The sequence below is a fragment of the Salvia hispanica genome, chromosome 1 (assembly GCF_029641045.1).
Source record: "Salvia hispanica isolate PSC_SH4W2 chromosome 1, Shi_PSC_v1, whole genome shotgun sequence".
Lineage (NCBI taxonomy): Eukaryota > Viridiplantae > Streptophyta > Magnoliopsida > Lamiales > Lamiaceae > Salvia > Salvia hispanica.
Window position 1 is genome coordinate 45784284 of NC_142692.1, and position 14858 is coordinate 45799141.

A 14858-nucleotide genomic window follows, 5' to 3' on the forward strand; every position below is an offset into this window, starting at 1 on the left:
AAGCATTCTTTGAGTATAAGTGGGAGATTGTTGGGGTTTGTATACTAAAAGATGCTTCGAGCGTACATGCCTTTGTACAGACAGCTTGTGCATGTATACGAGAAACGCCACATCCACTTGTTTACCTAATTATGAGAATAAATAATATAATATAATGGTTTATTATTGAAATATGATAAACAAGTCTAAGGCTTTTTACTAAGAAGGTCAAGTAGGGAAATTCGATGAATCTCCTCATGAGTTTTCCAGTAGAGGACTTGGCCAGATCTAGTAAGAAGAAAAACGTATTCACAACCTAGATAGGCTTTGGCTACCTATTGGTACGGTTGCGGTGTTTGTGATAATTCTCTCTTCCCTAAGACGAGATTAGTAACACCGGTGTGGTAAAGCACTGAAAGGATCTAATGTGAAATGTATTCTTTATTGCTATCTACTGTAAGAATACATTTCGGAAAATTTTAGTATTTTCTAGTCTATGGAATTTAATATCAATATTGTTTATTCAATCAAACGCCACTTTGACTTATCAATATGTGAGAGTTTGTACGTAACTCAAGTTCATAATATCTTGGGTGGTAGTAATTGAATAACAAGAAGGTATTGGAATATTATTTCATAGAATTCGCGTGCCCAGTGTGGTATGATTAAAGCCCTAAGGGGTGATCCCCAAGAGGTGTTTGAAAAAGGAATTTATTATTCAGAAAACTGCGCAGTTGGAATTTATTCCACGAATAATAAATAAAGTTTCAAACTAGAAAAACTCTTTGGAGAATTAATTTAATTCTAGTCACATAGCAGACAAAAGAATTAAATTGACGGATCAAGATAATCTTAAACGCGGGAAATATTATAAAATAAAATGGACCCAAGTTATTTGTAATTTGGTGATTTAAGTGGGAGTGCAATATTATTCTTTAGTGGAATAAAATAATATTCCATTGATAATTTATTAAATCATGGGTCATTTGATTTAATTAGCTAATTATCCAATGGGTGAGCCCAACACTTAAATCATTCCATGGATCCCCTTACTAGCCCATTAAGTCCACTATAAATATTGAAGAGGTGGGCAAACCCTAGCACACAATCCAAGACAACACAAAAACCCTAACCCTAGTGCCTAAGTCGGCGCCGCCCCCCTCTCCTTCTTGGTCTCGATTTTCGAGCCATAGCCGTAGGAGAATTAGGGTTTTGATTGTTGTTCTTGATCTATCCTAATTCATAGGGTTAGATCTAGACAATTTCGGTTTGTGTTTGGGTTTTCCTAGATCTCTTCAAAGATATTTGTTGGTTATTCGAGATCCGCCCACACGGATGAGTAATCAAGGACAAGGGAATAGTACGGAAGGTTCGTGGTCGATAAACCAAGGATTGCCCGGAGGTTCAGCTAGCAACGTCAATCCGATGTCGGATTATGAGGTAACAATCGAATCTACATCGAATATGCATGAATATATGTTTATTTGATGTGTAATCTATAGATCTATGTTAATTGCATGAAATTGGAATCGAATGCATAATCACCTAAATAGATCCGGTCATGGGACCTGTTTGATTTCCGTGTCTTCCGCTGCGGTTAGCCCCAACAAGAGGTACCAGTTGGTTATCACCGATACGGTTTAGTGCACGTCAGATTGAATGTGTTACAAAGAAACAAAGGACCTGGAGTGAGGAAATGGGTATGGAAAATGGGTAAAGCAATTGAGGAGCGGAGATATTGGACTGCAAGACGTGAATTAGAAAAGGTGAGTCCAGAAGCTCTAAGGTACCTCGAAACCACCATAGATAGATCGCAATGGACTATAGCGCACGATGGATTTCGTCGATGGGGTGAGACATGTACTAACATGGCCGAGTGTTATAACAATATGTTGTTATCTGTGAGGGAACTGCCAATTAGAGCTATTATTGATATTACATTCTGGAGGACTATTAACTGGTTTGTTAACAGAACGACTCTAGCCAAACAATGTCAGACACCTTTGACACTGTGGCTTGACAGTTATTTCAGAAGAATGACCGTCGAGGGAGACGTCACCATGTGAAGACTACAAGCATAGCTGTTGGAACTTATGGGGTGCTAACCTTTCACAGAGGTCCGGGTAGAGGCCATAATATACATGTAGTAGATTATCGTGAAAAGAGATGCTCATGTGGAAAGTGGCAGACTTGGAGAATGCCTTGCTCTCACGCTGTTGCGGTGCTGAGAGCATGAAGATTCATTACCTTGTTGATGAGCACACAGATGAAATTGAAATAAAGAAGCAGGACAATCAATTAGAAATGGAAGAGACGCAAAGGTTGTTTCTAAATGATCTTAAATTAAACACGGACGAATTGGGTAAGAAAGGAGGGGCACACACTTTACAAGCACCAATAACAATATTATTGTTTCTTAGTGTCAATTAGAAATTGAAATGGGGCATGGCCAATATATAAGATCCTTTTCCTGTTATAGTCATGCGTTCCCCCTATAACTTAATAAATTCATGGATTTTGGAAAAAGGACCATCCATGCGAGCATAATAAGAGGCCTTGGAAGGGCCTAACCCTCTGGCTAAAGTTTTCCACTAGAAAGAGATCGGAGTCGATAGTTGGCAGTTGGTGCTTTGGAGTTTGCTAAGCGGTTATTCGTACGCGGGGGCTGAACAATCGGAATTTCGTACTTCTGTCGGTTCAATCCCAATCCGTCTTGTTCCGTACATAGGCATGAGTGACTTCTTGGTCAATTAGGTTTTTTTTTATGTCTATGTGGATTTGAATGTCACTGAGATTTCAAACATGAATCTTTGATTACCATCGCTTGATGCCGATGCACAGTTGATTCCTCCGCGAAATAACAAGTTGTGTTTGAGCATTGGACGTGTGGCAGAGCTTTCCATTTTAGCGTTGAATTTGGACGACCACATCAGTCTGCCTTCGTTAGTGTTAAATTTAGACGACCAAATCAGTCTGCCTTCGTTAATTTTTTATGTAGGTAATGAAGGGAAACGCTCAACTGCTTGGTATGTGTTTGATCCAAGAGGAGGCGCCTCAGCAAAACTTGATTTCAACTCTCGTCGTTGCTTCATGGTTTCCACCTTGAGGACAAGGCGGATTTTAACCGTGGGGGAGTTGATACGATCCTCTATATCATGGGATATCCATATTATTTAGTTATCTTTTGATTCACCAAATCTTTCCATATATTGTTATCTTACTGAATAAGTTAGGGTATAGTATTCTAGTATTATAAATAGGGCTAGATTGTTATTATTTGGACCATTCAATCAATCAATAAAAGTCTATCTTTCGCCCAAATATTGGCAATACACGAACAATTCCTGCGCACAGCCTTAGCTCTCCGCCGACCCTAAGATAGGGCGCCGGAACGTCGTTGACCGCCGAGCATCACCGCCGGCCACCGGTAAGGGTAAAGTCCTTAACATTGTTGCTTTTGCATGTACAATTTTGATAAGAATTACATGAAATATTGCGACATATTTTTCTTTTGCTTCCTTTTCCTTTTATCTTTTTCTTCAACGTTTTCTACTGCTTAATACTACTAGCGACTCAGACTGAAAAATTAGTTCACAAACAATATTTGTTGAAAGAGATATTTGCAAACCTTTATATAATTATTGTCCAAAAATTAATATTTGTGCTCAACATTGCTCAAGAAATCAACCCAATAGTCAAAATTTCACACACAAAAGCAGGGAAAGATAGATAATAGTGTGGTGAAAGAAAGGAGATGAAAATAAGAGGGAAATGAAAAGGAAGTTCTACCTCCGTCCCATTTAAGATGACACGTTTTCCTTTTTAGTCTGTCCCAATTAAGATGACATATTTTCTTTTTTGGTAACTTTCTCTCTCCAATTAATACTCTCATCCGCTTTTTCTCACTCCTATTAAAATATCTATCTTTCTTTATCTCTTTACTTTAATACTTACAGCCACATTTTCTCTCTCTATTTAAATATTTTAACCAATAGCTCCTAAAATCCCGTGCCGCTAAGCAATGTGTCATCTTAGCCGGGACGGAGGGAGTAATAAGTTCTAGTGCGTTTATTAGTTGAATAAAACTAATGTAATTTGTGTAAAACTGCGTCGTATCACACCATCATGTGCTGTGTTTTATCAAGACATAAAACTGCGTTCAAGTTGCACGATTTAAAATTTAAATAATCTCAGCCAATGTGAGAGACGCACACCGCGTCTCCTTTAGCAAATCTCTTTAACAAAAACTCAACCGGTCAACCCTCTCATTTCCTAAAAAACCATTCCTCAAAACACCTTCTCAGACACAGTATGATTTAGCCACTCAAACCACAACTTTTTCCTTTTCCTTTTCCTTTTCCGACCAGATGGCGGCCTATTCCGCCATCGCTTCTTTCCGGCAGACTCTGGAGGAGCTGCGGGATTCCTCCCAGCTCCCTCCTCACGTCCCCAAACCCCAGATCGAATCCCTCCATGAAAAAGTCTCCTCCCTTCAATCCTCCCTCGACAAAATCCCCTTCGTCCCCAAACTAAAAAGAGACAAAATGAAGGACCTCCAAAACCGGATCCGAGAAGCCATCTACGCCGCCCAAGACGAGGTCGAATACTGGATCAAACACGACTCCCCCCACAAATCCGACGAAACCACCATGAAGAAGCTCGAAGACGACATAAAACTGGTAGAAGCAGACGCGGTGGTGCTGGAGGAGGAGATCCGCAACGACCCCAAAGCCCAGAATCTCTTCTCCGAAAACCCCGAGCAGCCCTCCTTCAACTTCAGCGGCAAGGAAAAGATCGTCGGCCAGGAGAAAGACTTCAAGCTCATCACCGATTGGCTCGACTCCGATGACAAATCGCGCCTGGTGATTCCCATCACCGGCCTTCCCGGAATCGGCAAAACGACCCTCGCCAGAAGCATCTACGACAACAAAGAAGTCAGGAAGCAGTTCAACATCCGAGCTTGGGTTACAGTGTCACAGGATGTCAACTACCAAGAGGTGTTCACCAAGATCCTCAACACCATGGAGAGCAAGAACTACCAAGCAGGCCACTACGCCATGGTGGGGGACGAGCAGACCTTGCTCCAGCGCCTGCATCAGGAGCTCTACAATCTCAAGTTCCTGATCGTGGTGGATGACGTCTGGGACTTAGCTGCCTGGGATCGGATCGCCAACGCCTTGCCGGATAAGGAGAACGGCAGCAGGATTCTTCTCACCACTAGGGTGAGAAAGGTCGCTGATAAAATTTCCGAAAAAGCTAATCTGCTTCATGAGATGCAGCCACTCGGGCCAGAGCACAGCTGGCAGTTGCTCTGTTATCGTACATTCGGTGATAAACTGGAAAATGATAATGATGATGTTACATTGCTCTGTCCTTTTCACTTGAAGGACACTGGAAAGTCCATCTCCGACCAATGTAAAGGTCTTCCTCTGTCATTGGTTGTGGTTGGCGGTCTTCTCATTCAGGAGACGGATAAGATTGACTACTGGAAACGTATTGAAGAAGATACTAGTGATGCTGCTACAAAGGGGGAGGATTCCTACTTGGAGATCTTGGCTCTCAGCTACCTTTACCTGCCTGGTAAACTCAAGGGCTGTTTTCTCTACATGGGCGGATTCCCTGAAGATTGCGAGATTCGTATTCAAAAGCTCATCAAGTTATGGGTTGCTGAGGGCTTCCTACCCGCGCCATCGTCAGATCAAGACGTCTCGGGCTTGGAGAGAGTGGCGCAGAGGTCGGTGGAGGATCTTATTGGGAGGAATCTTTTGTCTATTAGGAAGAAGAGTACTAATGGTGGGATGAAGGCTTGCGGTATGCACGATAGCTTACGGGAGCTGGCTGAGCAAGAATGTGGATCTGAGCAGTTCTTCCATGCTAGGAAGAAGTACAATCAAGATATACCAGAGGAAGCAAAGCTGAAGAGGCGTGTGTCTGTTCATAGAAACATTCTGATGTGCCTTGAAGAGGTTTACGACAAAACTAGAACGATCACTTATGCGCGCAGCCTCCTCTACCTCGGCTCCCACCACCACCATCCCATGCCGTTCTTTCTAACCTTTGATCTTCTCAAAGTGTTGGATGCGTTTACTTGCTATTTTATCCAGTTCCCTGATGAGTTTCTTGAGCTTGTTCATTTGACTTACCTTTCATTCACTTACAATGGGAAGCTTCCAACGAAGGTGACAGAGCTTAAGAAGCTAGAGACTCTGATGGTTCGGAGGGAGCCTAAGATCATCTTCGTGGGTGCATCTTTCCTGCCGGATGAGGTGTGGAGCATGCCGAAGCTGAGGCATCTGTGGTTCACGGAGACGGACTTCCCTAATCTTCCTGCTGTTCGTCCAAGCAACAAAATCCTGCTTAAAAACCTCCAAACGCTTGCGAGTGTGGATGCTGCCTACTTTACTGAAGAAGTCATTGACAACATGCCTAACTTGAGGAAATTGGCAATGTGGATTGAGTCTCCGGAGAAGCTCAACTTCACTGTTTCTAAGCTAACGAAGCTCGAGCAGTTCAGGTTCATTGTGCTGAATCCGATCCCCGGGAAAGGGATCGAAGTTGAGGCAGAGAGCTTCTTCCCGAAGACACTGAGGAGAATCACTCTGAGCGGCACTGGACTTCCATGGGCACACATGGAGTTCTTGGGAAAGGAATTGGAGAATCTTGAAGTGCTGAAGCTCAAGGAGCTGGCCTTCAATGGGCCGGATTGGAGCCTCGGGTCCAACTACGACATGAAGAACCTCAAGTACCTGCTGATTGAATACCTGAATTTCCAAAAATGGAATGCAACAACTCGGAACTTGCCGAGCCTGCAGAAGCTGATTATGAGGCATTGCTACGAGTTGGAGGATCTTCCTGAGGATATTGGATACATTGGACCCCTTGATACGATGGAGGTTGTGGACTGCAGCCCTCAGGCTGTGGTATCCGCAGATGGGATTATAGAGAAGCAGGAGGAATGCAAGAGGAACTTTGAAGGTCGCGTCTTTTCTTCATGGGAATGAATAGTTAAGAGGTAACATCGCCACCTAATTAATTAGCTATGTTTTATTTACAGGATTGCAATTAACTTATTCTTCTCTGTTTTATTTTTGTTATGGCAGATGCTTAAGAGGAGACTTGGTGATGTGCTGTTTGGGAAATTGAGTGTTGCTGCATTTCTCTGTGTTTTGTTTGTCTTTGGTATTGGTGATGTAAGTTTAACTGGATGATGATCACTTGCCCTTTTGTATAAGAATAATTGTTTCTTTGAGTATTGAATAAACTGTTGGGACTACCAAGAACATGTCTAACATTTCTTTCATGTTATTCTATATACATTGAAATTATTGAATTTCTCGGTTCTTTTTTTCAGATGATAGTGCTACTTTATACCATAGGTTTTTTTGGAGTATAATTGCAGATTAAATTTCAATGTTTGGAGTTTGGTAGTAGTAAATTAGATCCAATATTCAAAGAATTTCAATCGTGTACCCGGTTTTCAGGTTGCACTTAGTTTTGCCCCTTCTATTATCAAAAGGCGAGGTTATTAGATGTCGAAACTCAAACTATTTGAATATTTTGTAAACTCATTGTTTGCTGCCATCTAAAAACCCAATAAAAAAACTACTACTACTAGCAAACTTAATCGCATATTTGCCGACAATCAAAGGGTAGATATTAATTAGCATACAATATATCTCATCCTTCCACAATCAATAGTAGTTTCCTTCTATTTGATTCTTATATAAAAATTAATATGTTCATTTTGGAATATGGTCCACCATCCTTTTATATTATTGACTGAAGCCAGACATCTTATCTATTAAGTTGTGTTTCAGCAACACCATATAAATTTATGAAGTGAAAACATAAATGGTTCACTGCTGTAATATGCCCTTTTCCTAAAAGTTTAACATGTGAAAATATATTGCATGATATTATATATAATCAGTAAATATCTAAAAATTTAATAAGATTGATTTCATCAACAAGTATACCGAACTACTGTGTTGTATGTCATAGATACTATTTAATATATCTGCCATTAAATATCATATATTTTCTCTTTTTATGTCCTTTATTAAATACTTATTTTTTTTAATAAATAGACATTATATTCCATTAAATCATATCACTCATATAATATTATAAAACCAGTAGACGTAGTATATAAAAATAGATTTCATATTACATAACCTTTTTCAATAGAAATTATTTTTTTAGAATTATTTGTTTATAAATACACAAACTTTCACCATTTTTTGGATTTTTCTCCCAAACTTTCATCAATCTCTTAAATTTGTAAGTATTAATTATGCATTTTGGTCGGCCTCCTTCATTGTGAATACTCTTAATAATATAATTTTCACCGGGGCTGGGGCCCTCTTGTACTATGCTCAGCACAAACTTATCAAATAACGTATAATTGTTAAATTTTGAGAAGTCAATTTAGAGTGGATTTATTATTTGTGCAACTATATCAGTTTTGTATTTTCCATTAAATAATAGTACTAGGAACAAGTAGATGCATGCGGAATGCGTATGTGAAAACAATGTGCCAGCCACCTGATAATTTTGTTAATCTCAAGGCAATTTAATGTATTTTTCTATGACTCAAAAGTCACTGGTTGATTGGTTCCACATTTGCTGTCCACTTCTACCACTAGTACAAAACAACAAGAGAGATAGGATATTTTAAATCTGAAAGCATATAATAAAGGCCTCCCACCTTATATAATATAGAAAGATATATTCCAACCATGTGACTTGGTAAATTATGCGAAAATTGCGCCCACCTACTAAGTACAAGTATTTATTGATATATGGTCAGGATACAATACGATATTAATTACTAAGCCAACAACTAACTTGTCTCCCCAGTCAACTTATCACAGTTTAAGCAAGAAGAGGCAGCTAAATAATGTAGCAAGAGGCATCAATGAAGGCCCAATTGTATTGTCCATGTGAAATGGGCGAAAGATTAAAGCCCATAACCAATTTTGTTTATTTCTATAAACGCTTCTAGTGGCCCAATTTAACATTCAGGATTTTGTTTTTAGTTCATGAGTTAGATTTAGAGTAGTTTCCTATATTTGGTACTACTAATTCATCTGGAATTTGCATTATGTTTACATGATTAAATTAATCTTGTAATTGGAATTTTGATTGGAGTTGGGTTCCTGTATATTCATGAGACTATAACAATAAAAATGCAATGGTAATGCATTAATGTCCTTAATATAAATAAAAAGTTTGATATGTCGAATCAAAACACGCCATTCACTTTCCAGGATGAATCAAAGCACACCACTCACTATCCAGATATAACTACAATTAGGCAGGTAGTGTCTAGTACTGCTCCTTTCATTAGATAACTACTTAACATTTCTTCTTCATCTTCCAAACCTACTGCTACCCTGCATCATGCTCACAAAATAATATTCATAGAAATAGGTCATTAAAGTTGACACAAGTAGTTGAAATTGGGTATGACCCATAAATGATAAAGTACATAGAAAGAGGAAAAGGTTGCCAGGAATGAATATAAACTATTTCTATCGGACAAAAAAGATTATAAGACATATTTGTATCGTATATCATGGCATAACAATTATTTTGATTACTTAGCACGTTTTGCAAACACCATGGGAATTAATCAATGATTCAGCGTCATCGGCTGGAACTCCATCCGTCATCTCAAGAATGTAAAACATATAAAGGAAATAGAAACCTACAAAAACTCAAGTTGCTAACTCTTGTTGAGCTTAGCAAGAGTTAGAGACTATGAACAAGACTGCACGACACTCCAACACATACGTTCTTTCAACTTAAGGGCCCCAGGCTTTCGATCTTAACCAACATGGACATGACATGTTGTTCCAATCTAGAAATGTATTAATCAAACATGTATTAATCAAACAGAGAAGAAGATGATGATAGTATTGAGGTTGATTTTCCTCATAATCTCATGCAAATATGGTGACAGTTAACTCTGACTGCAACGACGTGCACTACTGCCTACGTTAATCCTGGCCTTAGGCTTTCAGCTCGATGCAATATCAAGTGCAGGTGCAGTCAGACAGTTAATCCTGGCCTTAGGCTTTCAGCTCGATGCAATATCAAGTGCAGGTGCAGTCGTTAATGCAACACATGAATAGTCATGATTGAAACATGTCACTCGATCTGGTAATGGTGTTTTAATTTTTAGGACTTTTTGTAATTATAGCTTTTAGGATTTTAATTTGTAAATTTTTGACCTTGTTAGTGATTACTTTAGAGCATCTCCAATGGTCGGCTAGCGACCGGCTAGCTGATTCGTCGCGCTGGCCGATCGGCTAGTCGAACCATTGGAGTCGGCCAGCGCAAAATCGGCCAAACTTTCGGCATCCGCTGGCCGATGCACTGGCCGGCATTGTAGCGTGCCGATCAGCCAGCGCCGATTTTCAATTTTTTTTTTTTTTTTAAAAAAACCTATATAAACGCGATTTTCTCTCTCTAAATTACGTTCGGCTAACGGCAAACCATACTAACATTTTTCAATGTATTTTTTAATAAATTAGTGAGGAGTAGAGTAGGGCGGTGGCTCGTGTGTGGAAGCTCAGAATTTTTTTTATTATGTAATTTTTTTAATTTTTAGTTAATGTCTTTTTTTTATTTAAATAAAATTAACGAATTTTTTCCGTATATATGTCGTAAATTTGATTCCGTATTGTGATTTTAATTCCTTTGAATTATTTTTATTGCTAAATCTGATGTGGCAGGTGGATTTTTAGTGCTGCTGACATAGCAGGAGGAGAAACTGTTGGCCGATTTCTGGCCGAAATATCATTGGAGATGCTATTATCTTTTGGGTTATCAATTATAAAAGTTCTGACAATTAATAATAAAGTTTCTCGAATTAGTGCGATATTTCAAAGGTAAATGCAATTTTATTAAAATATGAATATAATCTTTCAAGTACATAAAAAAAGACTGGGAATTAATAGGAGTATAATCTTTGGATTTTAGTAAAATAAAAGATTTGGGTTATTAAGAATTTTGATAAGTTCATTTGAAAATATGAACATTAACTTGTAAATAATGGAAAAGACATTTATAAAGAAAAAAAATTAGTGCAAAGTATTAATTATTTCGAATTTATGTTGCTTGATCTATTACTGATATGGTCAAAATAAGATAGTGTATTATCCCCATCTTCCCCCACAGCGATCCAAACCAACACAAAACAAAAGAAATAGACATAAAAATATCCATCCCATAGGTTGAAAAATCACAACAACTCACTTCAAATTCAAATTTTTAAACAGCAGCAACAACAAATCATTGAATACTCGATCTGCAAAACAGAAAAGGTTAATAAAAATTTACAACAAAACAACTCAATGCATAGATCTAACCGAACTCAGAACTCCAACATCAAATCAGCTAATTAAATGGCAAACATTCCAAATCGTTGAAATGGGTGGAATGAGTAAGACGGCTCAGATCTTGACAAATAAAATTATTTGGACTAGAGGCTGTCTTACCAAACCACCCATCACAACAATTGGGAAAACATAAGCACGATTTTGCTAATTAATGGTGCAAGTATATATATAGGGTGCCGGCGGCTGAGAGTTTCAGATGCAGTAGGGTTTGAGATGCTAATGGGCTAAATTTGATATTATGGGTCCAAGATTAGAAATGGGCTTCTTGTGTTATGGCTTTATATTTATCCAATTACTATATATTACTCCCTCTGTTCCATATTAATATAGATATTTCTTTCGGTACGGAGTTTAAATAACGGGTTAAATGAATGATGAAAACAAAGTAAGAGAGATGAAGAGAGAATAAAGTAAAATGGAGAATTACTTTTAACAAAAATAAAAATGACTCAATTAACTTAAAATTTTTTAAAATAGAAAAATTACTATATTAACATGGAACAGAGAGAATAAGATATTTAACTTAAGTCGAGACTATGCTCATTTACATTAACAAATTCTATAAAAGTGGTATGTTAAATTTAGATAAGTAGATTAACAAAGTTTTGTTTTTGAAATAAAATGTGAAATTCACCAAATTAGATTAAATTGTATTCACAAAAATATCTTTTGAATAAATACAATTATTTCAACACTTATTGAACTTATTGAGAGTTACTTGCTGAAGATCAATAAAGGTATACAATGACAAGAATAAAGGTATAGTCGTAGTTCAGTAAACCTAACCTTATCTCATTTTCCAATATCTGTTTTCCCACATTATCATGATTATTTTTTAGCTCATATTTTACTTCGCACTTAACTGGTATTTGATTTTTATTTTAAATTATTTTTATACTTTATAAAAATACTAAATCTTTATTTTATATCATTTTTATATTTTACGAAAAAAATAACCCTAGTTATCAAACATATAATTATTTATTATTAAGAAGAATGTTTAAAAAAAAATTAATTAAATAGAATCAAATATATCTAGTTACATTTAGGTATTAGTTTTATGAATGCCCAAAAAGTCCTTTATAACACAAATAAAAATAAATTCGTTCAAAAGATAAAAAATATGATTTATATGAAAAAACAATATCAAATAAAGATTAGTTACCATCACTCTTAATAATATTCATTTGATAAAAGTAACATAAAATGATAAAATTAGTAGAAATATTTAGCTTCTATTTTATTAAAAAAATTATTTCCGATAACAAAATTTATTTATAACACTTTTTTTAATTAAGAAAAAACATAAACATCCAAGATCCCCGCGAATTCCCCGGTTGCAAAATTTTGTGAAGTAATTAAGAAACAGTTTGTTTGAAATAGATTTGTTAATGCTTAAGAAATAAACAAAAAGTTTATGAGATACATACACTGAATTTCCTCTCCAACTCTCAATGTACAGCTTAGAATTGAAATAGAAAATCCAATTTCAGAATACCAGAAAAAGATTAGAGATTAAATTTAAGATCCAGCGACACAAATCAATTACGATAGTGTGGGTCAAATTTGAGATCTAAAACCAATTATCCAATTATGAAACAACGAAATAAAATTGGAGCTAAAATACAAGATTCGGTACCAAAAAACAGAATCATCGAAGAAATTAGACATCAACTCAACCATGGGTATGGGAGGCATCGGTAAGACTAACTCAAACTGAAATCGCGAGATTTCAATTTACAAAAATCAGCAAGAATTAATCTTGCCGACGCATCCCATCCACTGAGTGAGATAATATGCACCACAGTTATTTCAATTTGCAGAGCTAAGAGATCTGGAAGAATAGGAAATGTAGATGGCGTGATGATTTAGGTTAAAAGCACCATTTTATAGAGGGAGTTTGTGCGGCGGTGATGGTCTTGGGCAAGGGCAAAAGGGGTTAGTGGGCTAAATGTTGTCGGACTACGCTAGATAAGGCCCAATGGGCTATCAGTATGGGCCAGCAATAATCCTAATTTTCACAATAATGACCATTTTTCTCGAAATAAAAAGTTATGAAATACGGAATATTAAATACTACATCCAACCACTAAAAATAGATTAAGTTCTAAATAGCATTGATTTTAACTTTTAATGGATAATTGGTGTAAAAGAGAAAGGTAAAAGATGGTGGAAGGAGCGTTATAGATTGTGAAGTTCACATTAATATTTAATTAAGTTAAATTTTTTATATTTAAAAATTGATCAATCGTCCAACATTATAAAATTAGTTTTTTTTTTTTTTTTTTAATGGAGGTAGTATTATAGTATTATTGATGACCAACTAGCGACCGTTACTAAAATGCCTCATTAAAGGGGGAAAAATAAGGTCAATTAGGTATGTAAAAAATTAATATTAATAGAACATTATTTTCTTAAAGAACTAATTTCAGATTTACAACCTTTTCACGTACATGATTTAACTCACTATCATAGTTAGGGCTGCTTTTTCTTTTGTAGGAGTAGTAGTAATTTGTTGACTAAGTTGGAAACATAATTTAAAGTTTTGCATAGTACCAATTTTTTTTCATTTGCGAGATTTTTTGTGGTTGGTTTGGTCAGAAGATTTTTCTCCATAAATGTCTTGATATTTTCTACTTTCTTTCTGCCTTTTACAAATTTGTCACCTAGGGTAAAATGTCGTATTTAACCTTTACATATTGAATATTAATTCACATCATTATTAGCATGGTTTGGACTTTTGGCGTGCTAAATCAATCAGCTCTTGACAATGGAAAAATATTTCTCAAGGTATGTTTGAAAAGGAGATAGTATGATTACCAAGTGTTTATATGGTTGTGTTGTTGTACATGACAATACAAAAATAAAAATAGAGATGAATTCGTGGAGGATATATGTTGTCGGAAAAAATACTCATCGACAATGTTTGGCACGGAAATGCCGTCAACATTATCGACGGACCTCGTTTACCGATGGACACCGGTGAATGGTGATGTTTGTTTATTAATTTGACATTTATTACTTTCCACTTTCTGCCTTTGAAATCCAGCAACTTGTGATTAGATTATTATTAACATTTAACACTATACTATAAGAATTAATCTAGCTATATTAGACCCATTCAATCTCGTCATTGATGAGAGAGAAGGTTAGAGCTTTGACAAATATGAACGGACAAGGGTATTGAACTGCTACCGAGCTGCAGCTTCTCATTTGCCTTTTGCTTTAACACTCCAGCTTAGGCCTTTGTACATTTTCTTAATTTTCAAATTAGTGATATCAAGAATTAAATTCAAATTAGTGATACCAAGAATTAAATCAATTAATCTAGCTATATTATTTAGCTATTAATTAATTCATCTTACTTTTCAAACTTTTCTTACAGTATATAGCTATAATATCACATGGCATTAATCAATTAAACCTATGGTTGAATTACTTCCTACATTATTTTGCTTTATTTGGTCTAATTAG

The 14858-nt window shown here is 36.5% G+C and overlaps 1 protein-coding gene and 1 pseudogene across 1 annotated transcript; both read left to right on the forward strand.

Moving 5' to 3' along the window:
* The first annotated feature begins 1688 nt into the window (after nucleotides 1-1688).
* Nucleotides 1689-2215, forward strand: LOC148933945 (uncharacterized; annotated as a pseudogene).
* Nucleotides 2216-4183: 1968 nt separating this feature from the next.
* Nucleotides 4184-7259, forward strand: LOC148933946 (putative late blight resistance protein homolog R1A-3). Its single transcript, XM_089069872.1, has 2 exons — nucleotides 4184-6991; nucleotides 7080-7259. Exon 1 carries the CDS (start codon nucleotides 4347-4349, stop codon nucleotides 6978-6980), a length of 2634 nt encoding a protein of 877 aa, XP_088925998.1. The 5' UTR covers nucleotides 4184-4346; the 3' UTR covers nucleotides 6981-6991; nucleotides 7080-7259.
* Nucleotides 7260-14858: the final 7599 nt, after the last annotated feature.

Bases quoted from the DNA above. Each gene is read 5' to 3' on its own strand.
- LOC148933946 (XM_089069872.1), top strand. From the start codon at position 4,347: ATGGCGGCCTATTCCGCCATCGCTTCTTTCCGGCAGACTCTGGAGGAG.